The sequence below is a fragment of the Garra rufa genome, chromosome 18 (assembly GCF_049309525.1).
Source record: "Garra rufa chromosome 18, GarRuf1.0, whole genome shotgun sequence".
NCBI classification, from domain to species: domain Eukaryota; kingdom Metazoa; phylum Chordata; class Actinopteri; order Cypriniformes; family Cyprinidae; genus Garra; species Garra rufa.
The window spans coordinates 18,302,344-18,317,500 of record NC_133378.1 but is presented as its reverse complement, the minus strand read 5'-3'; the positions used below and the strand labels follow the sequence as shown (position 1 = coordinate 18,317,500).

The 15,157-nt window shown below is 36.0% G+C and overlaps 1 protein-coding gene across 1 annotated transcript; it reads left to right on the top strand.

Annotated features, from left to right (window-relative positions):
• The first annotated feature begins 13,139 nt into the window (after positions 1–13,139).
• LOC141291567 (class E basic helix-loop-helix protein 23-like) lies at positions 13,140–14,762 on the top strand. The gene has a single exon (XM_073823721.1). It carries the CDS (start codon positions 13,436–13,438, stop codon positions 14,117–14,119), a length of 684 nt encoding a protein of 227 aa, XP_073679822.1. The 5' UTR covers positions 13,140–13,435; the 3' UTR covers positions 14,120–14,762.
• The last annotated feature ends 395 nt before the right edge of the window (positions 14,763–15,157 follow it).

Genomic DNA, 15,157 nt, shown 5'->3' with positions numbered 1-15,157 from the left:
AGTGGGTCACAGTAAAAATATCTTCAACAATTATTCATGCAGCCCTCCCTCTCGTCCTATACCTCCTCTGCTCCTCTCTTAAAATCTGCATGGTGCTGCAGTGCTGGAGTTGAGAAGCAGGAGAGATGACTCTTTTGTTTTGTCACAGGCGGATCTGATGAAATGTTGGTGTAACAAACTGTTTCTTTTGCAGTAAACGTCTGCAGTCAGCCTGCGATTACCATCTTGCCCACGTCCCGCCTTCTGTGCTAGCAGTTGTTGTTTTTATTATGGAGCGTTTTGATGCCGAGACGGTAATCGCGTGTTCTGTCCAGGTCTGATTGACGTGCCCCTCGGCCAATTGCGCACCTTGCTTGCGACACGTTCAGGTGGACGGCGTGGAGCATGCTCAGTGAGCGCGGGGCTGTGCGTTTGGAGAGCGCCTAAGCATGTGATTAGTGCAGGAGTGAATGGTACAGCACTGCAGCATATGGGAGTCTGTCTCTCTGCTCCCTGTAGGTTTAAACTGAACATCTTCAAATTAGTCAGAGAGAGATCAAAGCAGCCCTCGCCATCCTCATCGAGAGGAAGGCTTTGAACTTCCTCCTCCCTCTCCTGTGAGTGAGCGAGTGTGTGTACGTGAGAGGGAAAGAGAGCGAGAGAGAAGGGATGAGATGGGATGGTGTGCTGGTATGGAAATGAGTGAAATCTCATGAGTGTGTTTCTGAGAGGTGAGAGAGTTTCTTTTTGATCACGTGTGTGTGTGTGTGTGTGTGTGTGTGTGTGTGTGTGTGTGTGTGTGTGTGTGTGTGTGTGTTCATGTTCATTCTTGTCATTCACTTGCACTCATTTTATTACTTGGACTTCATTAATTACTTGGTTCGTTTTGTTATGATTTCAGCCATTAAATACTTTAGTAGCTCTTGCTGTAATCATAAACTGTCCACTAAATACAGTATGATACTTGTATTATTTTTACTTGTATTATTTAAATTGGTTAATATATATTCCATAGGCAAGAGGAATAAATACAAATCTTATTGTGTTATATACACTGTTAAAACTATATACTCTTAAAAATAAAGGTGCTTCTCGATGCCATAGAAGAACCTTTTTGTCTAAATGGTTCCATAAAGAACCTTTAACATCTGAAGAACCTTTCTGTTTCACAAAAAGCTCTTCTTCAGATTATAAAAAGGTAAGAAAGAGATGATTCTTTAAATATCCTTTGACTGAACGGTTCTTTGTGGAAGCAAAAATGGTTCTTCTATGACATTGCTGTGAAGAACCTTTTAAAGCACCTTTATATTTAAGAGTGTAATATAAACTGGAAAAGTCTATATAGATAAATTAATTAATTGTATTAATTTTGTGATTAGAGAAGTGTCACAAACTATGTTTTTCAATAAAAACAAAAAGTATTATTAATTAAAAAAGCATTTTTTAGCATTTCCATCAAGTTAGTTGGTTTTAATATTATATTAATCTTAATTATATTATTAATAATACATTATATTTTAATACATTATTATTTATTATACTTTTAAGTTAGCCCCGGCCCCCTGGTTGAGAATCACTGCTGTAGAAATCTTTTTTAACAACAACAAATTGAATTTTTAAACAGATTTTCAGAAATGCACTGCATATTAAATAAAGCAGAATCAATTCTAAATGTTAAATGAATTTAAAAAACTGAAATCTGAAAATGAAGACAACAGAAAACAGATTTCTTCTCTTTGGTTTCGTTTATGTTAAATTGATTTTTTTTTTAATAAATTCACTGCATACTTTATTAAAACAAAATAAATTCCAAATATTCAGTTAATTAATTAAAAAAAGCTGTAAATAAAATACAAGATAGTTGTTTTGGTAAAATATATATATAAAAAACGAAATAAAATTTGGTGTTTTTTCTAATAACAGAAAATGGATTTAATTAATGAATGTATTTTTTTTTTTTTTTTCATTTATTTTGAAGTGAAATTTTTCAAACGTTGTCAGAAATGCACTGCATGCTAAAATAAAGAAAAAATAATTCTAAATGTTTAATTAATTAAAAAATTTAAATCTGAAAAAGAAAACTTTAGTTATGAAGATTTTAATTATAAAATAAAATCAATATGAAAAAGAAAGGCTGTAAATAATATATAAGATATATGTTTTGTCTTAAAGAATGGCTAAATAAAAACTGGTATTTTTTTCTAACAGAAAATGGATTTAATATTTAGGTTATTTTGTTTAATTTATTATTATTTTTTTAATTGTCATAAATGCACTGCATACTAAAATAAAGCTAAATAAATTCAAAATTTTCAATTAATTAAAAAAATGAAATCTGAAAACGAAGATTTTAATTATAAAAATCAAACCATTATGAAAAAGAAAAACTGTAAATATTATACAAGATACAGTAGATGTTTTGTTAAAAATATATTTAAAAACGGCTAAATAAAAACTGGTATTTTACTAACAACAGGAAATGGATTTAATATTTAGGTTATTTTGTTTCATTTATTTTATTTTATTTTTTTAAATTGTCATAAATGCACTGCATACCAAAATGAAGCAAAATAAATTCTGAATCAATTAATAAAAAAAAAAACTGAAATCTGAATAAGAAAAGATTTTAATTATAGAAATCAAACCAATATGAAACAGAAAAACTGTCAATTTTGTACAAGATAGATGTTTTGTTAAAATATATTTGTAAAGAAAGGACTAAATAATAACTGGTATTTTTTTCTAACAACAGAAAACGGATTTAATATTTAGTTTATTTTTGTTTGTTTAATTCAAATTGAAATTTCAAAATATTGTCATAAATGTACTGCATACTAAAATAAAACAAAATAAATTCTAAATATTCAATTATTAAAAAAATGAAATATGTAAAAGAAGATTTTAATTATAAAAATCAAACCAATATGAAAAAGAAAAGCTGTGAATAATATACAAGATATTTTAAAAATGGCTAAAAAATAGGTTTCATTTATTTGAATATTTTAATTATAAAATGAAATCAGTATGAAAAAGAAAAAGAATATATATATATATATATATATATATATATATATATATATATATATATATTATTTCATTTCTTTTAAATAGATTGTAAGAAATTCACTGCATATTAAAATAAATTTTTAATATTCAGTCAGTTAAAAAATGAAATCTGAAAATGAAAACTTTAGTTCTGAAGATTTTAATTATAAAATCAAATCAGTATGTAGATGAAAAGCTGTAAGTAATATACAAGAAAGAGAAAAAAACGGCTGATCCCAATATTAGGTAATGTTTTACAGTCTACCATTTTGCTGTCAGATTCTGAGATTGTCAGGATTTTTTCATGCTTTTTCATATATATAACACAACTTCATATGAGCTACACATTCAGCAACGTTCTGCTTGCCTCTGAAACAGATATTTGACCTCTACAGGTCACTAGGTGTCTAAAGACGCCCTTAAACCCATATCAAGAAAGGCATAGAATCATGAAATGAATAACATGTCAATTATTAACATAAAAGCAATTGAGGAATCCAAATAGGGTCATATTCCCCTCTTCATTTGTTCATTTCTGGGGTGTTTTTGTCCCTTTTGTTGCTATTTTTGCCCAGAGCCCTGGTTCATTTTTTGACCCTGCATTGCTGTTGCAGTTCCACATCAGAGACATAATCACATTATGCAGCTTATTGTATTTTTGTGTTTATGTGAAATTGCGAACTGCAGTGAAAAGCTTCGCTCTAATGACCGAAATTATAATTCCAATGAGAATTCACACGAGGGAGATTGTACGGCTAATGGAGGCCCTATAATGATCTGAGAGGTTCAAAGAGAGATGAGTAACAAGCTCACACCATCAAGTCATTCGATTTTATTGAATCTGATGTTTTACATCCTTGAAGCATTCCCGCACTTTCTTAAGCGTCTCTCGCCTCCTTCAGCCCACACCTGTCTCGTCGATCTGTTTAACAGATGGTGATTATCTCAGTGTGGTAATTTAGTCACTCATTTAATCCAAACTTCTGTTACCCTCCCTGGTCACCTGCACCTCACCTGCACTTTGGGTTCTTTAAATGTACACATTTAGTCGACAGTTCATACTAAAACCAAATAACAGTCTCAGTATAGTAGCACAAAGATAATTTAAGATCTAAAAATCCCTCCACTATCTCATTTCCTAAGAGTAAGGCTTGCTAATGCAGTTCTTGGCAGCTGCTGCCCCCTTGAGGTCTCTGGGTGGCACTGTGGGATCTCAGTGGGATTCACAGTCCTCAAGTGGCATGTCACCTTGGAGTAGTCTAGCCTGCGGTTGCTGTGGCAACAGGGAGCAGCGGATCAATCGCACTGCAAGCGTGCCAATACACAACCGAGTCATGCTTTGTTTTGTACCGCTAAATATATTTTCCTCTACGGAGGTCGTAGTGTTAACGCCATCTTTACAACCTCTGTAAAAAAGTGGTTTTACTTTTGCTCAGGCCAGTCGTTTTTAAGACGAACGGCCCCTTTATCTCTTTATGTTCATGGTGGAAGAGCAGAAAATTATGTAGTGTTTGTCAGTGTCCACTAGCACAGCTATTACTGTGACTTGTACATTGATCATGTGACCTATACTTTAAGTACATCCATTTAGATTATTAATGCTATCTACGAATCCTCATACACACTTGGAAATAAAGGTTTTTAATTGGCATTGATGGTAGCTCACCGTTTGCTTAACTACAGGCCATCCAAGATGTAAATGAGTTTGTTTCTTCCTCAAACAGATTTGGAGAAATTTAGCATTACATCACTTGCTCACCTCTGCAGTGAAAGGGTGCCGTCAGAATGAGAGTCCAAACAGCTGATAAAAACATCACAATAATACACAAGTTATCCACACCACTCCAGTCATCAACTGATGTCTTGTAAAGACATTTTTTAAGAAGTAATTGGGTTTGCAAGGAGTACGATTAAATGTGACACTGGACAACAAAACCAGTCATAAGGGTCATTTTTTTTTTAAGTTGAGATTTATACCCACATCCATTGATGTGTGGTTATATACAAGATTTGGCAGAGATAAAACTATTTGAAAATCTGGAATCTGAGGGCGCAAAAAACTCAAAATATTGAGAAAATAACCTTTAAAGTTGTCCAAATGAAATTCTTAGCAATGCATATTACTAATCAAAAATTACGTTTTGATATATTTACAATAGGACATTTACAAAATGTCTTCATGGAACATGATCTTTACTTAATATCCTAATGATTTTTGGCATAAAAGAAAATCAATAATTTTGACCCAAACGATGGATTTTTGGCTATTGCTACAAATATACCTGTGCTACTTAAGACTGGTTTTGTGGTCCAGGGTCGCAAATTGTTTATGTTTACTCTTTCCTCATCATCACCTGAAATGCCTTTTAACTGAATAAGTTTGTTTTTGATTCAGTAGATTTCTAATAAATTCAATATGTCCTTTCTGGTCTTTTTGACCTATTAGATCAAAAATATCATCTGCAGTGAATGGGTGCCATCAGAATGTGAGCAAAGCAGACAAGCAGTAGAAGACGCATGCTATGCATAAAACAGTCTTCGTAAACATGTCTGAAGATTTTGATTGAGAGGATGACTAATTTTTTGCCCAGCCTTATTTTTTGAACCAGAATATTCGTAGCTTCATTACATTAAGGTTGAACCACTGATGTCACATGGACTATTTTATCGATGGCCTTACTACCTTTCTGGGCCTTGAATGTGTCAGTTGCATTGCTGTCTAATCAGGGTCAGAAAAACGATGAAAGAAGGTCTTACAGGTTTGGAACAACATGAGGGTGAGTAATTAATGACAGAATTTTTCACTTTTAATGATGAACTTGTTTATTACAAAGATGTAGCTTTTCACTTCACAAGACAGTAATTGATGGACTGGAGTCATGTGGATTATTGTGATGTTTTTTATTGGCTGTTTAGGACTCTCATTCTGACGGCACCCATTCATACCCATGATGGATCCATTGGTGAGCAAATAATGTAATAATAGGTGAGTAGGGTGAAAAGATTTTCAGCAAACTTTCATTTTGGTAAACTATTCTTTTAACATCCATTGCACAAAGTGTTAATTATAGCATAGAAAAAGTTCTGTTCAATTGTTTGCCACGCTAAGAATTTTTTAAGGAGACCTATTATGCCCCTTTTTACAAGATGTAATATACATCTCAAATGTTCCCAGAATGTGTCTATGAAGTTTCAGCTCAAAATACACCACAGATCATTTATTATGTCATTTTGAAAATGCATATTTTGAGTGCAAGCTGAAACACACTGTTTTTGTGCATGTCTCTTTAAAAGCTCATACCTCAGATACTCTGCTAAAAAACCTCTGTTTGGTTTTGATTATCATGTCTATCACACTGAAACCATGTGTTTTAAACCATATTAGATTAAATTTATGATGTATACGTTTTTCTGAGTGCACATATCTGAAGCTCATGCACAGAAAGTGGCTGTCACACGGCATGTGAGTACTAAACTAAACTTCTCTTTCATGTCTTATTGCGCTTAAACTGTGAAATACACACAAGTTTATGTTAAAAACACACATGATTTACAAAAACAGTTGGTTATATCTGTGAAGGTAAACAGCTGGGAAAGAAATTGTATGGTTATGTTAGATTTGTGTGGCAGCAGCGTAATATACAGTAAATAAATCAATAAATCCACTGCTCTCAAAGCTGTTAAAAACTGATCTAAATTATAAGATCCTTTTGTCAGACTTGTTCGTCTGTGCACCAGTAGTCACCTAGCAACAACCAAATCAAAGCGTGAGCATTCTGTTGCCTGTGCCATGCGCGCTTTCTCGCATTACTGAGCTGAAACGTCCTCTCGCGCACATAAGCCTCTGTTTGCCATCATTATAGAAATGTGTACGGAAGGTCAGTGGCTATTATATGGCCGAGAGATTATATTCCATTTGATTTTTTACTCTAGGGCCATTACTACACAATCTTTATCACGCTCGGTGGTCGCGATGTTCAAAGCGAGTGGGTTTTTGCAGCCTTTGTTATCTCTTCCGGCCCTTTGGAATCACACTTAGATAAAACATCATACCCAAAATGACTACACACATGATGACTACTTTCTGATGTGGAAAATGGTTTGAATACACAGACAAAAATGGGAATGCTCTGAAATGTGCCACCTCTCTCACAATAGCCAAGGAGCCCTATAATTTCATGGCGTGTTAGGACAGAGGCAGGAGACGTCTCTGATGGGTGTTTGGCTGGAGGGCCTCAGAGCCTGATATCACACGGCGAATGATAACTCTTAGAGAACCGCTTGCCTCTGCTCCAAAAAAAAAAAAAAAATCTCCCGCTGATCACACGCTGCTGCTGCCGCCCCGGCAAAGGGAATAGCCTGGAACAAGAGAGATAAAAGAGGTCAGTCTCTTTGTTTGTCCAGCCATCCGTCGGTCTGTTTATCTGTCTTTTCAAAGCACTAAGCGCAACTGCTGTGTGTGCTATGCAGAAACATCAAACAATCTTATTTTTATATAAAATCATGTTTATTTACACACATTTTCCCCCCTCAGGTAGGCATACTTTTGCATTTTTGTATATTCCATATCTTCAATGCAGTGTGCACATGTAGATGGTCTGTGCATGTAGGGATTTTGGTGCAATTAGTATTATTTAATGGCACTGCTCTTTGTAGTGCAGTGTTTGCATTTTGCATAGCTCTAGTGTTTTCACGACACAATCTAGAATTGTTTTACGGCAGCGCCCTCTTGTGTATATTATGAGAAAGCACAGATTGTCCTCTATAGGTGGACTGTATAGTTGGCTTTGTTTATCAGCAGATACAATCATATACCACCATCAGCAGCTTACAAACCTGTTCAGTTGGACTTGGAGACCAATCCTTAGTATTTTATACTTATTTTGTTAACTAAAATAACATATTATTTAAACCAGTTTTAACAACATTTTTATTTATTTTAGCTTGATGTACTAAATAACTAAAACTGAAACTGAAAGAAAAATAAATGAAAACTATATAGACCTAGTAAAAAAACATGAAATTACTAAATCTTAAAATAAAGATGGAACCTAATGATCCTAAAATAACACTGATTAGGAATAAAAATGTTTGTTTAACCACTTTAATTTTTTTATGTAATCTTCGGGATTACTATAAGATGTTTTCACATGTTTTAACAAATATCAAATGGTAATTCTGCAAATAGGATGATTTTATTGGTGTTAACTGTTTTATTGCTCTATATCCTTTAGTTTGGCTATGCAAATATTTGTGAGCCTGGACCACAAAACACAAAAGTCTTATGTAGCACGGGTATATTTGTAGCAATAGCCAAAAATACATTGTATGGGTCATAATTTTTTTTTTCTTTCTTATACGCAAAAAATCATTAGGGTTTTAATTAAAGGTCATGTTCCATGAAGACATTTTGCAAATGTCCTATCGTAAATATATAAAAACGTAATTTTTGATTAGTAATATGCATCGCTACGAATTTCATTTGGACAACTTTAAAGGGAATTTTCTTAGTATTTAGATTTTTTTTGCACCCTCAGATTCCAGATTTTTAAATAGTTGTATATTTCAGATGATGTATATATCTCGATTTCAAAAAAAGTAACCTTACGACTGGTTTTGTGGTCCAGGGTCACATTTTATTTGGTTTTGGCATTGTACTTTTCCTAAATGAACACTAGATGGCGGTGCATTATCTTTGCATTAACTAGGTCTGCTTTTTTAAGCGGTCCGTTTCTTCGTTTGTTGACAGTTCAGAGAGAGTTCAACACAAGTCTTGAGTAATGATTGCTTGTTTAATAGCTTTAAATGAATGTTTTCGTTTCTGTAACATAATAAGAACTGTTTTCCAGGACGACTGAATTGTATAGTTCTGTGTAATGAGCTACCAGAACTACCTGTGTTATGACTTAATCGTCCTTCAAGAATCAACATTGCGTTTTTACCAACCTGCAAATAGGCCTACTCAGAAAATTGTCCCCATCTTCACATTTGTTGTAGGTAATGGGGCCTTGGACTTGGCTGTAGGTGATGAAGCTCACTTTTGGGCCTCATCCAGACAATGCGATTAATCCCTCACAGCGAGTGCTCTCCCCCATTCTCTTCCTCTGTGTCCAACAAGAGACACAATGTCAGGTAATATACAAGAGACTGAATTTTGCCTGTATGGTAAAAAGAAAAAATATTGAGAAAATGTTGCCATTTGTTGCTAAATTTAGTACTGGCTTCAACTCCATTTGCAAATTTTATGGGTCTGGCTTCCGGTCTCAACAGTTTCCAGCTATTTTGTATTTTTAGCTGTACGAAACAGCTTGTTTTTCTCTGCATGATATACTCCTGATTTCCCTATAGCGGCTAATTGACCGCAAGTCTCGCCCGCTTACTTCTGCATTTAGTTAAAGAATAAGGTGGATAGGTTTCCAACACATCTTATGAGTAAAATGAGGTCTGTGATTAAAAAATTATATAAAATAATTACATGCATTATTAACAAGTGTTGTGGTATTATGGTAGTCCTTATTCTGCAAACTACTTTCTTTAAATTTACAGGTGGTTTGACTTTGTGTTACTTATGTGTGTCACTTCTAGAATGTTAACCACAGATTATAGCTTTTTTTTTTTTTTTTGACTTGTAAGACTAAAACCACCATTTTATAGAAAATATCTGAGGGAACCCATTGCTGGAAAATGCGAATTTTGCTCCAGTTTTAGCACTACAAACTGAGTTGGGGTACTCTGCCTCGTTCTTGGACTCTAATCTGGTCTTGAGTACAACTTTTAGCAGACTTGAACTTGTCATGGACTCGGATGCATTTTTACTCTGACTCAAGCTTTTGGGACTCGTACTTAAAGAATACGTTCACTTTCATTACAAAAATGTACAGATAATGTACTCATTCTCTTGTCATCCAAGATGTTCATGTCCTTCTTTCTTCAGTCGTAAAGAAATTATGTATTTTCATATTTTTGAGGAAAACATTTCAGGATTTCTATCCATATAATGGATATGTATGGCGCCCCCAAGTTTGAACTTCCAAAATACAGTTTAAATGCAGCTTCAAAATGCTCTAAATGATCCCAGCCGAGGAAGAAGGGTCTTATCTAGCGAAACGATTGGTTATTTTCAAAACAAATTGACAATTTATATACTTTTTAACCTCAAATGCTCGTCTTGCCTCTTCTCTGTGATGTGCATGTGTAGTCTGTGTGATCTGGGTCAGTACAGTTGGGGTATGTCGAAAAACTCCCATCTCGTTTTCTTCCACAACTTCAAAATCGTCCTACATCGCTGCAAAAGTACCGATCCAGTGTTTACAAAGTGAACATACAAAGATAATACAGCATTATAGGACGATTTTGACGTTGAAGACAAAAACGAGATGGGAGTTTTTCGACATACCCTAACTGTATTGACCCGGATCACACAGACTACGCATGTGCATCACAGAGACGAGACAAGACGAGCATTTGAGGTAAAAAAGTATATAAATTGTCAATTTGTTTAGAAAATAACCGATTGTTTCGCTAGATAAGACCCTTCTTCCTCAGCTGGGATCATTTAGAGCCCTTTAAAGCTGCATATAAACTGCATTTTGGAAGTTCAAACCTGGGGGCGCCATACATATCCATTATATGGAGAGAAATCCTAAAATGTTTTCCTCAAAAAACATAATTTCTTTACAACTGAAGAAAGAAAGACATAAACATCTTGGATGACAAGGGGGTGAGTACATTATCTGTACATTTTTGTTCTGAAAGTGAACTAATCCTTTAAGTCCGACTTGGCCTTGGCCTATTTTGGACTCCAACTCGACTCAACTGGCTTCAATTTTTGGCCACTGGAACTTCCATTGGTTCCCTTTGTAATTTTCTATTCACCATATTTTTATTTTGTTTATTGTAAATTTCATGGGTCTGGCTTCCGCATCCAGCTATTTTTAGCTGTAGAAAACAGCTCGTTTTGCTGCTAGATATTGCAAATTGATGTCTTACCATATTATTTTAATGTATAATCTTAATTATTAAAGCACTGGTTTGTAGTGCAAACAGTTTTACCATTTACTGCATGTTGTTATTTTTCTCTTTATTTCCCTATTGCAACTAATGGACTGGTCTCTAATTAGCAAAATGCTAATTTTGCTTCAGTTTTAGCACTACAAACTGAACCTCTGCATAGTTTTTTAATGCAGTGTTGGGTTACTCGGACTCAAGTTCGGTCTCGAATACAACTTTTAGTGGACTGTGACTTGTCAAGGACTCGAATGCATTTTTACTCAGACTCAAGTCTTTGGGACTTGGACTCAGGCCCGGTTCTACGGGGGTGCTTGAGGGTGCTAAGCACCCTCAAACGAAATCAATAGCACCCTCAGTTAAAGCTGTAATAATGTCATTTTATTGCAGATTTAGATAACAATCCAGTGAGTAATCATTAAAAAAAACATTTATTTTTCTGCTGTAAGCATTAAAACAATGCCCTACCATATTGTAACGCATCAAAGCAGTCAATTAGAGTGTTGCATTTCAGCCTCGGCCGACTAGCCCGACTTTTTTACACCTCTAGTTGCTGGGCTTCAGGCCAATTTTCACGTCAAAGTTCAGAGGCGGACGGGCACCGGTTTTATCTGTTTTAGGTTTCTCCTTATTTTAATATTTTAGACATCCATAAATTATGGTGAAGAAAAAAATGCCGCGCTGGTGGAAACAACAGGAGACTTCACTTTCGGTTTCACTTTCGAGACCGGGCACGGACTGCAGCGCAGCTGGAACAGATCCGCGCTCAAGCACACAATATGCTGAAAATTGCCACAAAGGTAAATAAATAACACTGAATGTGCCGGGCCGGAAAGAGTAAAGCCTATTTAAATTATATATTAATAAACTAGTGTATTCTGAGTCAGTGTAACAAAAATCCTTTTTGGACGCGCCTTTAAAGAGAAATTTATCTTTTCGGATTACATAATGAGAGAGTTTTTGTTTTCTATTTGTTTTATTTCGTTAAGTAATAATTTAAAACTATTTTATACGGGGTTTTTTTAAGTGCACACAAATAAAAGTACACCCTTTACAGTACCGAATGATGTATTAACCTACTCTTACCTTTGTGAGCAAAAATGACAGATAATTTTAAATTGCTTCCACTGAAAAAAATGCACTGGCGCCCATGTCCTGCCTCTTCAGCTTCCACTCTCTGCACAAACTATTGGATATGCGCCTAATACCGCACATTTATCTCTAGGTTTAACGTTTAAACTAACATTGTTTTATACCCGAACTATTTCATATCTATAGATTTTATGCAAATCGTGATGATTTGAGTAGGCAAACTGATCAAATTAACAGACTGATCAGTCTACCGCTGGGCGCTGTTCCTTAAAAATAATAATAATAAAATAAAATAAAAACTTATATTTTACGAACAAAAATGCTCCAAACGTTTTTTTTCTAAATTAAGTTAATAAAAAAACGAAAGTATAATCAATTTGCCATTACATACAAAAATGAAGTATTTTGATTTTAAAATAGCAACGCGCGCCATCAGTGTCGCGCCCTAATGTCGACTATGATGGTATAATGTTAGAGCACCCTCATTAATTTAGGAAGCACCCTCAGTGATTTAGTTCTGGAACCGGGCCTGCTTGGACTTGAGTCCGACTTGGCCCATTTTGGATTTAGACTCGACTCGATTTAGGTGGACTCAATAAACAATAAATGAATTCAGTGTTCGTCTTTAACAGTTGTATTTCATATGAGATATACAACATTTGTCTACACAATTAGTTCACAAGGCTGCAAGTGGCAGAAATAAATGTATGCTCTACAACAAGTTGTTTTGATCGTTAGCTAACTAAAAAAAGAGGAAACATCCCGTTGTTATCCCGTTGTTAATTTGGTGTAGTTGATTGCAATATTAAAGAATATTAGGTACAATGGCTGTTCACTGTAATGTGCCGGCCATGAATTACATTATGCCATCATTTGTTCAGCAGTTATCATTGCTATAGTTGAATTTAGGAGCATGCCAGTTTCTAATCTTCTTAATTAAAACGCCCTCCTGATTGGACAGAGTGATAATCCCGCGGGGCCTCGCGCTCTTACTCACTAGCAAGTAGGACTGAGCGCGAGTCTCAATCTGCCCAGGGCGAGGGCAAGACGCACTGCAAGAACGCGCGCAAGTTCAGACGAGGCGTCTAAAGTGCACGTAACATCACTGTCTGCGCGGAAGAGCGTTACGCGAGTGCTCGACGTGATAGGGGAAGAAAGATCTCTATCAAAAAGTGACTTCATTTTCAGCAACCCTTTGGAGAACGCCAACGAAAGAAAAGAAAGAAGACAGCGGGAGGAAGCTTTCAAGAGCGCGCCCGAAAGTTTTCCATCCGGTCCGTTTTTTGTTTTAGTTTTATTTCGTTTCTCCAAAATGAATGTCGGCGACGAGAACTTGCTGAAATCGATCAGCAACGACACTCTGCTGGACCTGACGCAGCGCTACGGACAGTCCGCCTTCGGTTTCGGCGCTGGCCATGGTGCTGGAAGTCCTGGTCGCTTCTCCCTCACACCTGCTGCGGATTTCCTCTCCGGTCAAACGGGGAAGTCGAACGAAAGTGGCGGAGAGCAGACCAGCGATGAAGACGACGGCTTCGACCACCTCGAGTCCCGTAAAAGAGGCGCGGGCTTCGACGAAGAGAAGCATCCGGGCGCACTGGGCAAGAAGCCGAAGGAGCAGAGATCTCTCCGGCTGAGCATCAACGCGCGGGAGCGGAGACGCATGCACGACCTGAACGACGCGCTGGACGGCCTGAGGTCTGTGATTCCCTACGCGCACAGTCCGTCAGTGAGAAAACTCTCTAAAATCGCAACTTTGCTTCTTGCAAAAAACTACATCCTAATGCAGGCGCAGGCGCTGGAGGAAATGCGCCGGTTGGTGGCTTATCTAAACCAAGGACAGACTATAACTTCGCCGATTCCCACCGCGCTCGCACCTTTCGGACAGGCGGCCGTGTATCCGTTTTCGAGCACGGCGCTGGCCACCTGCGCGGAGAAATGCACCTCATTCTCCGGAAACCCGTCCAACCTGTTCAAACACTGCAACGACAAGCCTTGACTTCTACGCGCTGAACTCTTCCTGCCTCATCCTTATGTTGGTCTGAATTCGCTTTGTTTTATTTTGTTGGGAATGGGCTTAGGTCTGATTCAAAACCCCTGCTACGTGTCTAAATAACTATGATGATTTATTAGATAACACAACAAATAATGTTAAATAACTGAGGGACACAGTATTACTGGAATAAGCTTTTAAACTCCTCGATTTTTAAAGCCTTTTTCCTTTTATCCCAAATGAACAAAACAAACAAAAGAAATTCTATGTTACAGGTTCACAGCTTGCAACGGATTTATTTCTCAATCAATTCAAACCTTTTCTCTTTCGGTTTCTGCGTTGTTGGTGAACTATGCAATTTACTGCAATTGCCCACAGACGATAATTTCTTAAAAACCAGTGTCAGAAATGAATAAACGGAAGCTGAACTGTCTCGCCTCCATCAGTGTATTAGGAAAAACGGTGTAACATTCTCAAATGTTTGGCCTAAAAGATTTTGTTTTTGTTATTGCACAGTTCACTTGATTGTATTGTACAACTGTGAAGAATACTTGATCAAGCCTACAACGCATTTGATCTTGTTGCGACATGAGTTTCATACTGTATATTGTTTATATGTCTTTATAATTAAAACATATATCTATGACCATCTCTGTTTTTTTTTTCTTCTCCCAAACATATGCTCTGTTTACTCATTTAATTTCTTTTCAAACTTAAGAAATTACGTTTTCCTCCAGAAAAGATTCTTAGTGTTTGGAAATTTGTAACATTTTCTTTTCACAAAATGTTTAAAGGCTTTTGACATGAACAAACTGAGTTCTGGTTTGCTTGCACTGCAAATGTCAGGTTTTTTTTTTTTTTTTACTGCTTTTGTTTTATACATCCCGTGCAATGTCCTTTTGCAAATCATTTAATAACATTAAAGGATTTGAAAATAACTGTGCAGTATTGATGGTCCAAAACAAAAGCTTAAGTTGTTGTTATTGTTGTTCGTAAACAGGGCCTAGGACGTGTACATGCCAACAGGAGTGTCTCTCACTTTTA